Raw genomic sequence first — 17,512 nt, forward strand, 5'->3', positions numbered from 1 at the left:
GTTCCTTCAGGCCTTTGCATTTGAGATACTGGGGTTACTTACCTCCTCTATTAAAGTCTATTTCTTCTTTCATGACAGGTATTTCAATTATCTCTTTGTACTTTGTCTGTCTCACTCAAAACTCCTTCTGGTTGACTGTTTCTGTGTTTTGCAGCTCCCAGTTGGACTTGTACCTCAGGCTGTCAGAAAACTGTTGATCTTTCTTCTGCACAATTTCTGTAAATGGTGTTTAATGCTCTATTGATAGCGATTGAAAGTAATTTTATTACATGATGGCCCCTGCTATGTCCCCAGGTAAACTTGTGTAGCTGGTTCTACTCTTAAAAAAACTTATTGGACAGAAGGGTAATCCAGAGTGCTCTGACTTTGGCAGAGGATAGCACAAGAGTAGGTAGGCTGAGCAACAAGGTTCAGCAGCCAAGTTAGAGGCAGTTGGGTACAGTGGGGTTTGGGCCGCTGTTGTTTATGGCAAAAAGCACATGGGCTCATTGTGAATAAATACTTGTAAACTTTTTTACAAGTATTTAAAGGGTGGCAAATGCCAGGTTGCACCAGTTGTTGCTTCTTTCCTAACCTCTGTCTGCCTTCTCTCCTATCAATTGTGAAAAGAGAGCAAAGAAGGGAAGATGTTATAGAGATAACAGAGCTGGTCAGTGTCAGACTTAAGCTATTTTTTGTTCTTATCCCAACAAAATTCTGTGTGTTGCTGGATGGGAATCTTTCCTCTACTTTGATGCTTCTAAGAAATCTTGAAAAAAGTAGGTCCAGAAATGTCTTTTATCACTTAAGTAGTGAACTGGGGTAAGGGGAAGAATGAGTGGTGAGAGCAGGAAACACAACGTCATTAAAGTAGAACCTTCCTAAACTGTTATTATGTCCTGGAGGTACTGCTCTTGCTCAGTTGGGTGATCTTCTGAAAGTAAGAAGTAATTCTGATCCAACTTTGAACATTCTGTCATGGGTAGTTCTGATCTATGGGCATTAGTGTTTTGGTGATTTAGGATTATGATTTTTGTGTGCTCTGGTAAATTTGCAGTTGCTTGGTGACTTAAAATTACCACAGAATTTTGTCATTAAAGTAAACATTGTTTTGTTCTCTGAGTGCAGCTCTTGACCTCCTTCTGTTCTTGTAATACAAAATAATATTCTTACCCTGCCTCAAAGAACCTGAACAAACTGGGTAAGACTTATATACCACCCCTAAAAAGGTGGGGAAAAAATGTATGCAGAAATGTATTACATACAAGAAATGCTTAGTAACACTTTTTGTAGACATTTGCTTTGTGTATACTTGAGTAACACAAAAATTTTCATGTCTTGACAGTATACTGTGTGCAAAAATTAAGCTATTAATTGTATCAAGAAGCCCATAAACTGTGGCTGGTAATCAAAGTTTGAGAAAGCAAATACTTGTTTCTGTTAAAGCAAATTAATATTTTAGTGAATGATAACAAGGAAGATAAGTTATTTGATTTAGGTATTTTCATGTCTGTCGCTGTGATGAAGGGTGAGGCAGAAGTAATGTGTGATCAGAGATTGACAAAAGCACAGTAGGGTGGACAAGTGGTCAGAGTCAGAGAAGGAAACAAATAGAGTATTTAAACTTTTTCCTCACAGATAAGGAGTTACAGAGAATTGCTTGAGAGATCAGGATACTCAGGGAGGCTGGGATTCTAGAGCATCTTAGGCAAGAATGAAACAATACAGACAAAATTTTGGGCAATGTCTAGTAAGTTGGCAGTAGCAGTATTTGAAATGAGTCTTTAGATTTGGAGCTACGTTGTGAGACCCAAAAAAGATGGCAGACAATTGAAGATCCTACTGAAATGCGTGGCCTTAGATGAACCAAGGCTTATTTGAGTGCGTTAGGGAAGCAAATTCTGTGTGGAAATTTGGGAAGTAAATTAATTTAAACTATAGTAGTTTTGTTCAACTGTGGCATTCTTTAATGTGACAGACTAGTGACTGGCGGCTCCTCTGCTGTTGCTGTTAAATGGTGTTTTCTCTCCTAGGGTTTGGACGTGGCAGAGGGAGAGGAGCGGGGAGGTTTTCAGCCCAAGGCATGGGGTAAGAAACATGCAGAGCACAGATTTTTCCAAGGATCAAACACAGTGGCAGCATTTATTGGCAATGTTGCCACTGTATGTATGGATATTGCTGTATGTTTGATAAACCAATATAGATGCAAAAATTGAAAAATTTCTTAGGTGATGAATGGAATATTTTTGTCTTAAACTAGTGTTTCTAACTAGGCACACCTGTAGAATCCTAGTGTATGTCTATTCAGTGTTAATATTTCAAATGTGGAGAGGTATATCTGCTATCAGTAGCAGCCACATAGTGCCTTGGAGTCTGAAAGTTATGTGCTACACATAGTCTTAGGTAAATTTTAAACCAGATTTATTTCAGTGTAATGTAGAGCTTGCAGGGAACATACATAGAACTTGAAAGTGGCAATTCTAATCTGTGTTCTGCTTTTGAGGTTTCATGCTTTAGCTCTTTGGACTTATATGGACCTTAAAACAGATTCGGAAGTTATTCAGCAGCTTAAAAGTTTGCTCTCAATTTTGTTGGAATAACTTGGCTTATAGAAATGTAGCCTCCACTACTTTCACTCATGTTTGCCTTTAATGACACTTCATGCACCATCACTGATGTCACGATGAACTGGAGTCTTATTCTACTTCTCTAATAATTTTTCTTGTTCATAATTGCAGATGAAGTGAAAAGAGGTTTTTCTTCACTAATGCTTCTTCACCTTTTAGCTACTTCTGTATTTTTGGCATTGGTATCAGCAGAGCACTTTGAAATAATCTTACTGGTGCTCTGAAAGGACATGATACTGGCCGCTTATCAGTCAGCCACCTGCTGAAAAACTTACCAGTTGAGAGAGTCTTATTGTTGTGTGTATAAACTAATGTTTTATAACACTGGGTGGAATTGGGATGCTGTTAACTGGTTTTTCAGGAATTTATTTGGTTCAGTGTCTCTGCAGGAATTTTGTTTACCAGTCTCTTCACTTTTTTATCTTCTTCTCTTTTATCCATTTTTATCTCTGTCTACTCATAGAAGAATATTTTTTTTTTTTAATAAAAGCTATCAAGATTACTTATGTGGAAATCAAGATGTTAAATCTAATACAACATCAGCTAAAAATTGACACTTATACTCACTGAATGACCCATGTGTTCTCTTCCATTTCTTAACTTTCAAAACTCTAGGACATTTAATCCTGCAGACTATACGGAGTCTTCTGCCACTGATGGCTTTGGGACAAAGTCAGAGATCTGGGAGACTGGTCAGAATGATGCAGATGATGGAACTGGTAAGATGCTTCAAGAAGTGGAAGGATTGGAATGAAGACCTGTAGCATATTGCAGCTAAAATAACCATTATGTTAGTGTTCAATTAACTTTTGAAAATTTATATACGTCTCTTGTGACATAGATATTAGGTGGTTCTTAAGTTTATCTGCTGCTGATGTGCAGAGCCTGAGTGTCTCTCTGGAGAGAATGAAGGGAGGCATTTTGTGATTCTTTTGTTATAGTACCAATAAGCCCTTGAGAGACAAAGGAATTAGAAGAGTCTCTGGAAGAACCTTGCATGTAAAGAAGTGTTTAGATATCTTAATACTGCTTAAGACCTCACTGAATGTAGTTAAGGAGCATAAGTCCTCCTAGAATTGATTGGCCCACAGGCTTTAGGCAATAGGATGTGAATATCTAAGAAGAAAAAGAAAAGAAAAAAGTTTACAAATATTTATTCACTCAGTGACACTGGGATGGTTTTTCGAAGCCCTAGCTCAGCTGCACAATACGGAAATATAAGGATGTGAGTCTGTGGATGGAGGAGAGTTCCAAGATCTGCAACTTCTGAAGAGAAAAATTACTAAATAAAGCACGAGTAGGCACTTGAATTGAAGCCAAAAAGCCATTGACCTCTCTGAAGATCAAGTCAGATGTGTGTTTCTGTGTGAAGTTTCAATTGAGAAGTACACACGTCCAGCTAAAGGCAAGAGACTGACATAGTTTGGAAAGGAAACATTTGGCAGTGGTCTCATTGTGATTCAGAAGTGAGGGTGGCCTGCTTATCTGTGATGGGAAAAATAGGATACCTTGCTGCTTCCTATGTTCTATGATAGGAGATGAAAGCAAAGTAAACCATGTGTTGGTTTGGAATGGAGAAAGTCGTGTATGTTTTTGTCCTCACTTGAGATCCATTGAGGGTATTTCTTTTAACTGCAGCAATGGATAACTCTTCTGATCTCTTCCTTGGTGAAACCTACTCAGGTGATTTTTCATCTACTCCTGTGCAAGTGTGGAAGCTGATCCTGAAGGGCAGAGTATGCTCTGTTGAGCCCTGCTGTGAGCCACTTAAGACATTCAGAAGGCTGAATCTCACAAGCCATTTTCCACTTAACCAGAGAAGACAACAACAGGCTCAAAGTTTAGGGAGGCTTATTAAGCACCTGTCTTGTCACTCTGATTGCCTTCCCAACCAGTGTGGAAGAGTGGCTTTGAGTATATTTTTGTTTTTTAATGGGTGCATTCTTGCCAAATATGGTATCTCTCTAAGGAATTACTTCCTAAATTACTTGGTGCTGTAGCACAAACATTTTCACTCACATTAGTTTTTCAAATAAGGAAGATACCTAATGTCTTGAAAATTCCTTTGGGGATTCTCATGTTACTGTTTTCTACCTGTTAGCAAGAGGCAGGGTATGTTATCACAAGCATTACAGAAGCTATAAGGTTAACTAAGTAAAGAAAGATCTGCAAGAAAGGTACTAGGAGATTGGACCAGAGGTAGAGAATCACTGGTTTGTTTCTGTTGATTGCAGCTGTATGGGTATAGCTTACATACAACTTGTGCTCTATTTCCAAAATGAACTCAAGTGTTCTGAGACCCTCCCTGCTAACTCAGAGTAGACTCCATGTGCCTCTGTTACAGCCACCTCTGTCCTTTTAGGCAGAGCCTCCTTGTCCTTCTTACTCAGTATTCAGTAATGGAAGAAATCTGCCTCGGAATTAAGAGTAGTTTGGTGTAGGTGAACAGATCCCGTTAAGAGTGTGAATGTGTCATCGGTAGAGGTGTGATGCTAACAGAGTAATGGAAATTCAGAGTTTTGATGTGTGGAATTTCTGTTTGGATGCCAAGTGCATTTTTGCTGTGCACAAGTCACGAATAACCACATTGGATGTCAATAACACAGCTTAAGGCATGCATGGAAATTTGGGAAGTATTGTAGGAAGAAGGTGTGAGAAGACGTTTGAGAATTTTTGGTGGCCTTGTCAGATGAATGAATCTTTGAGGTATGAAAGAATAGGTGTCATTGTGAAGGAGTTCCCGCAAAATTACTTGATTGGAAGAAAATTAAACTAGGTAAATGTGAATGTTCTTGTTGGATGTTAAGTACCTTTTTGTTGCTGAACTTAATTTACTTTCAAATGAAGAAGGTACAATAAGTAATATTGGGGGTAATTTTACAGCAGAAGAGACTGCTGGGAAGGAACATGGAAGTAGTGCTGGGGGGGGGGAACAGTGGCAGACAAGGTATGGGGCTGGAAGTAAGTTACATAAAGTTGAGCATGATTTGACTTGTTAATCCCAAATATTAATTTTCAGGTTCCCCCCCTAATTTTACAGTGCTATTTTGTTAATTACAAATCAATGACCCAGTTAAGTTCCCAATGAAGAGTCAACTAAAGTTTTGGATGTGGGAACTATACATGTATGGAAGACTATAAAGCTTGCAGTGGGTTTTATAGATATCTGGTAAGAGTTTATGCAGGAAGGACAGGAAGGAAATTTCTCTCTTTATTTCTCATTACCCAGTCCCATTTCTTATTTCATCTAAAAAATATTAGTACATGCTTATTACTTCATCTACTTGGAAAACTAATGTCTTTCATCTGCAGTTACAATAAAGAGTAGATAACTGAGTAAGTACCTAGAGAAATAAGAGATCTTTGCTTATCAAAATATTTTCTGGAGACATTATAGCAATATAAACTCTTTGTGACATTCTGAGTTATGTACTAAGTATTTCTTTCTTTAGCTACTGCTGGGGAAATTAATATTTTCATTAAAAATAAATACAGTATTTGTTTCCAAAATGTAGTTTGTCATGTGTACCCTGAAAGTGCTCTAGAACCTCATGCCTTGAATTACTGCAGATGCCAGAGGCGTCATGATAATTTGAATAGTGTTTCTAGATGCACCATTGTGTAATCCAGTAGAAAAGCTAGCTGGTTCTGTGAAGGTAAAATTCAGTGTTGCTTGAAATATAGACTGAAAAGCAAGTCTTTAGAAGTTCATAACATTATAAATAATTTTATTCCAAATAATACAGCATCAGTTTTCCTGTATCCTAATTTATATATAAATAATGTAGAGATGAAAGGCAAAGAGAAGGGACAAATGAAGAGAAACAAAATTACCAGTCTCCTCCAAAAGGGAATAAACTTGAGCAGCATCATTTCTCTCTTACCTTTTTTGTAATGTACAGGGCAATTGGAGAACATGAGCACAAATCACAGCAGTTCTTATACATACATTATATTGGAGGTGCTCTCTTCTCAAAGTTGGTTGTAAAAATGGCCTTGTGTTCAGGTAATTACTCAGGTCTGTACTTGGATAGAATTTCATAAGTTTAATGGAAAAATTTCTTTGTTATCTTAGTTATGAACAGCCTTAAATTACTCTGAAACTAGAAATAAAAAATAAATTATAGAGTAACTTTCAAGAGGGACAGTTGTGTTCCTTGGAAGGTACAAGAAGTTGGTGTTTTTGTTTTTGCTTTCTGGGGGTTTTGGTTTGTTGGCTTTTTCAATATTTGCTGTAAAATTCAGAGGGAACATTTTAAGGAAACCTTCAAGTCTTTCTAGAATGCAAATCCAGAAGGCAAAAACTAGTATAAGTTTGGCACCAGACCAAGTTAAATTTATTTTGCAGTTAATATAAATAATTATTCAAAGAAAGGGTAAAAAGTTAAGGAGTGTGACAGAGAGAGAAGATTATTGGATGAACATAACTGAAGACTCATCAAAAGATGTATTCTAATTTTGTTGTCTTGATAACTTTCTAAGCTGAACTTGTTACAAAGAAAAAGAGGAAAGGGTCACAATTTAACACTTAAGTTGAAGCTTGTATGACAAGGATCCTAGAAAACACAAAATATAATTTTGATGAAAACAGAAAACTCTTGAATTGTGATGCTTTGCAAAGCTTGGGGGAAAGACTGGGAAGAGTTGCAGTAATGCCAAGGTGGGTTTTGGTCTAAAAAGAAATTTATGCACCTGTGGCACTATGTGACTTAGGAATCCCATCAATAGGAGGATACGAAGAGGACATTTGAAAACTGGATTTAGTGCAGAGAAGTGTACTGAAATAACTGAGAATGGAATGCTTGGGTTGGGAAGAGTGTTAGTAAAGAGTGTTAGTAAATGACACTAGTAAGCTTGGCAGCCTGGATAAATTAATAAAAGGGTGAAAGGCTGTACACAGTATTTAAAAGAGTAAATCCTCAGAACTAGTTTTATAAGAGAGAACAACAGACAGTTGTTTAAATTTAATGTTAGGAAAACATCACAAGTATTATTTCAAGTAAGTTTGGTCTCTCAAAGGTGGTGGAAAATACACAAGAGTTTGATGTGATGTACCTGAGCTCTTTTAGTGCTTATTTTTTTAGACTCTGAGCTCTATTTTAGTGTTCTGGTGTCAGTGCAAGGCTTGTCTTCTAGAGACAGGTGTTAGCACTAGCTTATGGGAGATAAATACAAGCAGGGCAAATACTTTGATTTCTTCTTCAAAGAAGAAATACTGGGGGAAGGGATTCTGTGCTGGTCAGGGGAAGGGAAAGAAAATCAACTGTACTCTAAAAACTGCTCACTGGGCTTTTCCTCTTTCTCAAAATTCCTGTAGAAATGTGTGGATTACTCTAGAAATTTGAAGCATTGTAGTAATTTTGCTACAAGATGTGGTTATTCATGAAAACATCAGCCCTGGATAGGGGCTGTTTGCTAAAATGAGCATGAGATGTTTCAGGCAACTCTGTATTGCTCCACAGAGCCCACACAAAGCAGATGTTACCTTGTTCAGGACCTGCCAAATAATTTTGGATTCCAAGGTAAAGTTCCCCTCTCTTCCCCCCACTGTGTGTAACCTCCCGTTTGTTGGACGGGACTGATGCTGCTCAACTCTCCTCTGCCAAAACCCACTGTGGTGTTGCGGGGTATGAGAGGAAGCACCAGTGTAGTGTTGACATTAGTACCAGGTGGCTTTGATGCTATCTTTGGGGGGCTTGAGACACATCTGGATTAATGTAGCTCAGACTAGTTCCTGGTTAAATGAAAGGAGATGATTGAAGCAGGAATCTCTTTGCTTTGTACTTGATCCAGGATGCTGGCAGTGCTACCTTTGGTGATCATGTTTTCTTTGCTCATGTTTGCACAGTTTACACAAAGGCTCTGGTTGTTGTTGGAATAACGTTCGCTGTACTGCTACCAGTGATCAAGGCCTTCATTCCTTTTATTGCTCTTGCATGTCTGTACCTGCTGTTTCTTATAGAAGGGGTTGGGTTTTTGCATCCATAGGATTTGTTTCTGTGGTTTTCCTATTTTTGCATGCTTCACAGTGCTCCAGAGTTTGCCAAATCCAGTCTGCCACAAGTTACAGGAAGTGTTTTTAGCTACAGTAGAAATTTAAAAACTGTCCTGCTACCATCATAAGAATTATTTATGTTCTAAAATAAATTGCTCTCTCAGGGGAAGGAATTGGAGTTGTACTCTGAGGAGTGAGTTAACAGGTTGGAAAGTAGTCTCCACAGGCATAGCTTGGGCCTTGAAATTGAATGTGTTGAAAGTAGGATTGTGGGTATTGGAGCAGGTGTTGGTGGTTGTCTTGTGTTCTGTATGAATTTGTGTGTGAAACTAGAGGATCCTGTGGGAGGGTTGAGTAACCTCTCACTGCTGTTGGACCCATAGGAGGAAGTTCTTCCAATGGTTGGGTTTAATCACTGGGTGCAGATGTGCATTCATGCAAATTGAGTCTGGTACCATAAGGGCTAAGAAATTTCTGAAATCAGAAATCAAGGGTATGGGCAAGAGGATTGGTAGTATTTCCCTCTCAAATTTTTAATTCCGCAGACCTGTTTCCTAGAGCTTCCAACTGTGTTTCCAAATATGTTTCCAACCTCCATCTCCTTGCTTTTTGTTCCACTGATAATAAAAACAGGATTGCTTGTAAAGCAGGAGGATTGAAACACAGTGTTGTGGCTTTAATTTGTACCTGTTTTTTTTTCTTTCCCGTGTTGTAATAGGAGCGTGGAAGAACTCAATAGAAGAATGGACAGCTGAAGACTGGAATGAAGATGTGAGTGCAACTGGTTGGGTATACCAATTGATTATTTATTCTCTTCAGAGTTTGTGGTGTTTTCAAAAACTAAATATTTGAAGTAACCCATTATTTCAAATTTATTTTCAGTTGAGTGAAAATAAGTCATCCCTTCTGCCTCCTCCTGCAAGGTGGAATGTCAGTGTTAGTCCTGGAAATGTGTGAATGTTTCATGTAACTGTTACGGTAACTCCATCCTTACCTAATTATAGGGGTGTATCTTTTGAGAGAATTGAAAGAAACTCTTAAATTCTCTGGTTTTCTGTATCAGTTAATACCATCAAAAGCTGACATATTTTAAACCTGTCTTTAGTTTCCTGTGTGCTAGAGGTAGACTAAGAGCTAAGAATGATGGAAATCTATGGGCTGTTCTCACCCCTGTTTGATGCTGGTACAATACAGCGTTTGTCCTAAGGGAAGGGTGTTTAGCAATGCTGACTATGGATAGAACTTGTTTTAATTAGTTATTAGAGTTGAATAATTTGCAAATGAATTTTGAAAATTTTAGCCCATTGTTAATTTCTTACAATTTTTGATTCTGGAAAAATCCCTATAATCTAGGAGAAAATTGTTTGTCTACTAATATTCAGAAAGAGTGAATGAAATGTCAAGATACAGGTACATTAGCCCAAAACACACACACAAAAAAAGAGAAAAATGTGTTGTATCTTTTGTTCTAAAAATAATTGCATTCTATCACAAAAAAATAAAAATAGCATATTGAAATCTGCCTTACAAATTTTGGCAAATCTGTTACAGAAGGACCATTATTGAATGTGGGCTTTTTAGGAAGGCCATTAGTCCTCCCAGTCTGGGGCTGGATGCCATCTAGTGCCTTGATCAATGATTGGGAAGTAAAATTAAAGTAATTGCTTAATAAAATGTTTGTGAAGTACAAAATGTACTTGGAATAGCATTTGAAAGTGAGCCAGTCATGCAGTGAGATTTGGACCTCTACAAGATTGCGAATGAAAAATACTTTAGTATAGCCAAGTATCCATTTGTTTTATAGGAATAAAGACACACTTTCAGAACAAGGGTCTGGAAAGCAGCAACTCAAAAGTTTCCAGCATTGTAGTAGATGATGAGAAAAGAACAGCTCAGCATGAGCTGATGCTGTATTAAAAAAGGTCCTATTGTAGTATTGTTGGCTGTTGGCACTCTTCCCCATCTCTTAGTCATTCTTGAGTTATATTTCTATATGTGGATGCTCTTGAACTTGATTTTTAAGTACCAAATAAAATTTCTCATTGCTTTTACAGATGAAAAATTGTGTATAATAGCTGAAAATGTCTGATCAAAGATCCCTTGAGAAGGGAGATTTTAATTTAGGGAATCTGAAAGAGTTACTTTTGGAGCATATGATGGACTCTGGTTTTAGTCTAGCTGAGGAGTAGTATGAACGTGTGTCTGGAAGTGTGTAAGAAACAGTTCTAGTGGCATGACTATTGGTTAAAAGAACCGAGGAAGCTGATCTATTTGCTGTCTGCAGGGAAAGATCAGGTGTTTTCCTAAAGAATATTTCTGTTTAAATGTGTTCTCTAGTCAGATACAAGTTACGAGCAATTGAGTGAAGTTTAACATTGTTTAGCCCAAGAAGAATTAGGCCTTTGTGACCTGATTGCCCTGTCTGGTCCTTATCTTTTGCAGTAAGTATTAAGCAAGTATAATAGATCATCAAAGTGCTATTAAATAGAGTGGAAACTGCTTGCAGTGCAAATAGGAGGTTGTGTTTTGTTAAAGGGATATTCAGGGCATTAACAATGAAAGACTAGACAAATATTAAGGTACTTTAGGTGGCTCTAGATTTTGCTCTTAAAAGAAAGTTAACTACAGCAACTATTCCAAAGGAAAGAAATAGAATAAATACAAATTGCTGGAAAGTGGGTAATGGCAAACATTTTTTGTAAAGTGTTGGTAGTGCTGGTTTTTATTTGAAACCACAGCAACACTTTTTAAAAAAAGGAAAGAAAAAGGAAGTGTGCTTTGGTGGAAGTGGTTTCTTTACCAGGAAGCAGCATGAGAGGTTGTTTGAATTTCTTTACCTTCATTACATTATACCAAAACAATAGTAAGTTCTTTTAAAATTTCTTATTTGTTGATGTTGAGTTTCTGTGAGGATGCTGAGTATATTTTCCTCTTCTCCTCACCATTCGTGTACTACTTTAGGAGCTGATGGTTAGTTGTCAAGTGCATTATGTTTGGTGATTGGAGAATGATTTTATCATAGGAACAGAAGCTGGAAAGCATGGGTATTTCCCTGCAGATGGAGGACATACCCTTGTGAGCCCAACACTGACAAATGGCTCACAAGCATTTGTTCAGTTCTGGGAAAATGCCGGAGCCTCAGGAAAAGATTTGTGAGTGTAGTGTGCAGCAGGTATAATGGCTTGATTGGGAGCTAAAAATACTACTTCTGAGAAATACATATGTGGTAATAAAACTTTTCAGCTGCCGCAGCATGAAATATGTGTCTTGACGAATTATGTAATCCCTGTAGAGTACTGAATTAAGTGCTTGGTTGGATCTTTTGGCAGTGAGTTTGCCACAGGTAGTAGTGTAAATCTCAATGTAACGGAGCCAGAGACTTCTGCTTGCATGCTGGTTCATCTGTAGAGAGCATTTACTCTCTCATGTATCAAGCATGCATTTGCATTGTCACAAAAATTCTCAGTCTCCTTAATTTGCTGAATTTTTGGGGTTCATCAGTGTTTGTCCATGGTTAGTCTTTTTCTTGGTTATGTGAGTGTAAGAAATGGTTGATATTACAAAGAATTTAATATTTAACTGAGGTATTGCAGACCACAGAGTGTTGCTTGTGCCATTAGCTGACCTCCTTGTGCCATGTAATGCAGGAATATCATAATACCCCAGAAAGTACAGTACACATTGCTCTAAAATAAAACATAGTGGAGAAAGTGCTGAACAATAGAGGAACAACCTTTTTAACTTAAATGTACTTAAGTGGAATGTTCTTTCTTTGTTTTGGTCAGTACACAGAGTTGTGGGCTGTCAGCATTCATCTCAGGACAAGTGATGCAGAAATGAGGGATTAAAGTGCATTGTGTTGACAGCAAGGGAATGGTAAGAAATGGAGGGAAGAACTGTGTTAGGACCGATTTCTTCATGGTCACATGTGCTCCTTGTAAGAGGGTGCTGGGGAGAGTATGTGAGATATTTCTACTGTGCCTCGAGTGATGATTTGCTTCCAGTCAGCCCTTCTGTGCCCTTCTTAAATCAATAGTGTTTCATAGGAGACCCCTATCAGATGACATGTTCAGGGATACGCTTGGTCTCAGTAGAGCTGCCTGTGGGATGGCAAATGAAATCAGTTTATGTCTGTGATGTCCTTCAAACTGCTAGAAATGTATGCAGTTAAAAAGGCATAATTCCTAGAAGACCTGTATCAAATGGCATATTCTAAAGGTATTCTTTGAATAGGTCAGTTATTCTTCAGTCAAAGACAAGGATACTAAAGGAATTAAGGATGATTTTGTGAAAAGTAAATTTAAAACACAAACACTGTACATGCATAGCTCTGTCTTACTAAATCTAACCTGTACTGTCTTAAGATCTATTCTGGTTTGCAAGTACTCCTGTAAATAAAAACAAATTAGCCCTAGGAAGTTGTAGCTGTTCAACAAATAATTTTTAAATGAGAAAAAGTATTAAAAAACCCAACAACATGGCAAAAAACCAAACCCCTCTTTTCCCCCAAAGTCCCAACCAGATTCACTTCCCCAGGTACCTGTGTGAATATCTCTCTGTATTGTAACAGCATGGTGAAAACGATGCAGATTTCTTCTGTGGGTGGTCTGACTTGTTACTTGAGTGTCAGCATGGCTCTCGTTGTATTACTCTTTCCCAACTCATGCTCTCAGAGCACTCAAAGACGTAATTGCCTCTCCTAACAGAGCTACCAAGAAGCAACCATGAATGCTGGTTCACTGCACTTACCTGTACTTACTTGCCTCTGCTGGTGGTGGGAGCTGAAATGTCAGATGCAAGAATACATGGAATGAGTGGGAGCAGTGCAATGTATTACCCTTGTGCAACAAGATTTATCAGAGTGGCTCTGTAGTGTCATAATTTGTCTGTGCATTAATGGTAGAATGGCTGTCACATTAATTACTTTCTGCTGGTGTATTTCAGTTAAACTGTTTTCCAGGTTGATGCAGTTACATTGGTAAACAGTTCTGTGCTGGTGTGTATTGTCAGTAGGTCAAATTTCCTAACTCAGCCCTCTAATTAAATAGGCACTTGATTCTGTGAAGAAGATTTTATTGGAGCTTGATTACATGTTTTTTGTCTTTTTAAGCAGAGCTTCAGAGTAGCTGTTTGTAATGGTAGTTTGACTTTACTTTTATCTTGAAAGTGCATGACCAAAATGGAATTTCTGCAAGAGGGAAATATGAGCATATAAAATTCTTTCCCCATCTCTTTTTCAGCTTTCTGAAACAAAAGTCTTCACTGCATCTTCTGTTCCAGCTGAAAATCATGTGACTCCTGGGCAAAGGTAAGCTCTTCTTCCATGTTTTCCCTATACTTTAAAAACTTTCTCCTTGATTAAGTAATGTTAGTTTGCACATATGAAATATTGAATAAAAACTGTCAGAGATTGGTCAAACTCCTCTAAAAACTGAAAAAGCCTTGGTTGCAAATTGTTGTTTCTGTGAGTTCCTGAGTTATGTATTTTTGACTGTGAAAGTGGAGACAAACTTATCAAATGTGTGAGCATAACACATCTTCTGCATCAGGACTGCTTACAGGCAGGAAGAAAAGTAGCTGGGACAAAAAAAATTTTTGCTGTTGAAAAGGAAGCTCTGGCTTTAGTGTCCAGAAAATGGAAAGCCTGTCTTTGTAGGTGCAGGAAGTGTTCAGAATGTAGTGCTTTGACAGATGTGTTAAATGAAAGCATGCATTGGCAAAAAGGTGAATTCCCTGGTGAACATCAGAGTTACAAGCCTTTACTGATGATAGAGGATTAAGATCAAGAACTAAAAATAGATCAGTTGCTGCCTTCCTTTGCATGCCTTTGTCTTCAAATGCCTCACTGATGATATTGTGGAATCAGTTTCTTCCATTAGCTTCATGTTCCTGGAGAGCACGTTAAAGTATAGTGATGAAGGCTTTGGTAATTGGATAGCGAGATATGAAAACTAGATAGGCTAATGGTTCTAAATGTCCAGATTCTGCTGTACTGCAGTAAAATTTTCCATGTAATACGGATGTGATTTGCATGAGGCATGATGTATAATTTATATTTATTTCTTTCTTAAGAGGTAGCATATTCATGTGTTTTTTGTTCTGTTCTTTATGTTAGAAAATGTTTTAGTTCATTCACTCAAACTGGGGTGGGATTTTTTTGTTTGTTACTTACTGGCAAAAAACTCCCTTCTCTCTCTTTTTTGTGATTGACAAAAAACATTTGAAAAGACTGCTAATCAGTAATTATTCTGTTGCTGGGATGGCAGCTTTAGTATTGCTAGTGCTTTCCTCAGTGTCAGTGAAGTTTAATCACTATGTTCATTCCAGCAAGTTTCATTTTTGTCTTATAGCATTGATTTGGTGACACTGCTTCAAAAGCCGGTGACATCTACCCAAGAGACAGAAGGCAACTCATTTGAGTCGCCCCAGCAGCAGACCTTTGGCCAAGCCTTAGTATTCACAAATTCTCAGCACAGCACCCAGATGGCATCAGGAACAGGCAGCTCCAGTGCTGTAAACTCTTATTCTCCTCAAAGTCTGGTAAAACTATCTAATGCTTTCTAAATATTTTATTTTCTAAACGTTATTAATGAATAAATATTAAAGGTTAAACAATTTTTCCAGTGCTGGTCATATCATGAGGTGTTTTGGTATTTGTTGAAAAATGAAAATGAAGAATATAATTCTTTCCCTTTCAGCTTCCTTCCCCCTCAAAACAAAAACAAACAACAAAAAACCCAAAAACAAACAAACAAACAAACCAAACCAAAACTTTTTTCATTTTGCTGGTTGGTTATTTCTGGATTTACATGAAGTAGTTATATTAATTTTTGATTAGAGAGCAGATGTGCTCATTGCTTGCTGATGTAGGATAAAATAATTTGTTTATAGTTAAGAGTTCTGGACCAGAAAACAGATGTGTTATTTCCAAGCACATATTCAATTGCTTCTTGTGGAAGCGTGCCTTTTTCTGAGTCAGTTTTGAGATTGAGATTAGGTATTTGTTCTCTAAAAATCAGTCCAACTATTCGTAAATCAATGATATTTTAAGATGCATGGGTTTAAGTAAGTTGGTATTATTGTGATTACTGGAAGTTTTTACTGGTCATTTGTTAGTAATCTAGATCTGAAAATATTTTATCTGCTGCCAGATAGGAGCTGTAGACATTGACCCTATGATCATGTTCAATTATTAGTTAAAATATGAACTCCACTCCTTCCCATCTTCTTCTTTGTCTTTTGGTAGTCGGCTGTTCTTTGTTCTGGCTTTGGAGAGCTCAGATCTTCTAAATTGGCAAACTCTACTGGTTCACAAATCTTGGACCAATTGAAATCACCAGGATTGGGTCAGTTTACCTCTCAACAAACAAATAGCAGTTCTGCCAGCACTAGCATAGTTGCTGCGTCATCCTGGGATCTAAAACCACCTAGTACTCAGTCCTCAGTCCTCAGTCAGTTTGGTAAGTGCTTTGACACAGGTTCTTCTCTCTTTCTCTTTATATTAGCCAGTAAGATTCTGTAATTCCAATGATAGTTTAAAATTACTTTAATAAAAGACTTTTTCAAAAAAATTTAATCTTAGTAATACAGTTACTTACAACATTTTAAGTGTTAGGTTTATTTGCTGGTAATAGACATCACAAATATATCATAAACTAAAGTTTTGTTAAGCTTAAAGTCTATCCCTAAATGTCATTACATGTTTAAAGTTATTGAGCCTTCCAGGTAGTGACATTTTTGATTTAGTGTGCTTAAATATTTACATGGTACTTCACTGGTGACTGTTTTTCAACAGATCCTGGAAAATACCTATTTTCATTGTAACTATGCTGTTTTCAGCTGAGTGTGAAGTGGTGTACTTTTATTTTTTCCTCAAATTCTCTCTTCTAATCATTCCATGAATTTTGAATGAGTACTTTGTAATTTCTTCATAATGTGTATCACACCTCAGTGTTCTTTCTGTAGTGTGCTGTGAAGGATTTGGGTTACTTGTTTTGTATATTTATAATTGTATTAATTTTTCATGTAATTGAGTAAAATTAGTAGCAACAATGAGAATGACAGAAACTTACTTTCTGTAGTGTTGTTCCTAGCAGTATCCTCACTGTGAAGATAGCTCTTGTGTCTCTCATGTGTGTATATATTTATGTGTAGATAAACAGCCTTTGGTAGCAATTACTATCTTTGACATTCTAAAAAAAAAATTATGACAACTGACATTCAGACATGAAAAAAAACCAAACGTACATTTTAATGCTTTCTAGTGGACTTCACCAACTGAATAAAAACCCCTTCACACTGGAAATGCTGGAGGTGGTGGTTGACCAGTGCTTTAGGTCACCACATGACTTTCAGCATCCAAAAATTGTGAAAGGGAAAACTGGGTAAAAACCTGTTTATGTGCAACATCTCTTTGATTCTCAGGTATTATGAGATGGTAGAAGATTTCCTATTGTTTTTTTAAATCTTCTCCTTTGCAGGGGAAAGGAACCCTAACTCATAATACCTCTAAATTGCAACAACTCTTTACTCCTTGGAAGTAATCACATTATATGAGCACAGTTAATTATAATGAAACTTGAAGTGTTTGATTAGAATAATCTGTAACTGTTTTTGAGGACTTGTGTGTGATAATATTGCAACTGTGTAGATAGGTTTGTTGTCACATTTTTGGAAAAAACTAAATAATGCTTGGCCACAGTTCATTTAAAGTAGGAGATGTATCAACTGTTGTCCTTATGAGTGTTAGAGTGGTAGTGATCCATGTGAAACCCCTGTGATGTCTGAAAAGACTTGAAAATACTATAGAATAATAACTATTAAGCATCATCTGGATTCTTACATGAGAGTAGAACTGTGAAGAGCAGAGTTCAATGCTTTAATTTTGATATTTCTTTTTTCCAACACTGAT

At 37.2% G+C, this 17,512-nt stretch overlaps 1 protein-coding gene across 26 annotated transcripts in view; it reads left to right on the plus strand.

Annotated features, from left to right (window-relative positions):
- The window catches only part of UBAP2 (ubiquitin associated protein 2), a 252,161-nt gene that overhangs the window by 40,849 nt on the left and 193,800 nt on the right, over positions 1-17,512 (plus strand). For 14 of the 26 annotated variants that reach the window (XM_077789956.1, XM_077789954.1, XM_077789955.1 and 11 more), the window contains 6 exons: positions 2,013-2,067; positions 3,222-3,325; positions 9,320-9,390; positions 13,842-13,909; positions 14,952-15,141; positions 15,848-16,061. In XM_077789956.1, the coding sequence (XP_077646082.1) occupies positions 2,013-2,067; positions 3,222-3,325; positions 9,320-9,390; positions 13,842-13,909; positions 14,952-15,141; positions 15,848-16,061 (702 nt within the window). Of the gene's footprint in view, positions 1-2,012; positions 2,068-3,221; positions 3,326-7,808; positions 8,129-9,319; positions 9,391-13,841; positions 13,910-14,951; positions 15,142-15,847; positions 16,062-17,512 lie in introns of those variants that run through there. The other 12 variants (XM_077789969.1, XM_077789947.1, XM_077789952.1 and 9 more) reach the window with 7 other exon arrangements.

The sequence above is a fragment of the Lonchura striata genome, chromosome Z (assembly GCF_046129695.1).
Source record: "Lonchura striata isolate bLonStr1 chromosome Z, bLonStr1.mat, whole genome shotgun sequence".
In the NCBI taxonomy this organism is placed as follows: domain Eukaryota; kingdom Metazoa; phylum Chordata; class Aves; order Passeriformes; family Estrildidae; genus Lonchura; species Lonchura striata.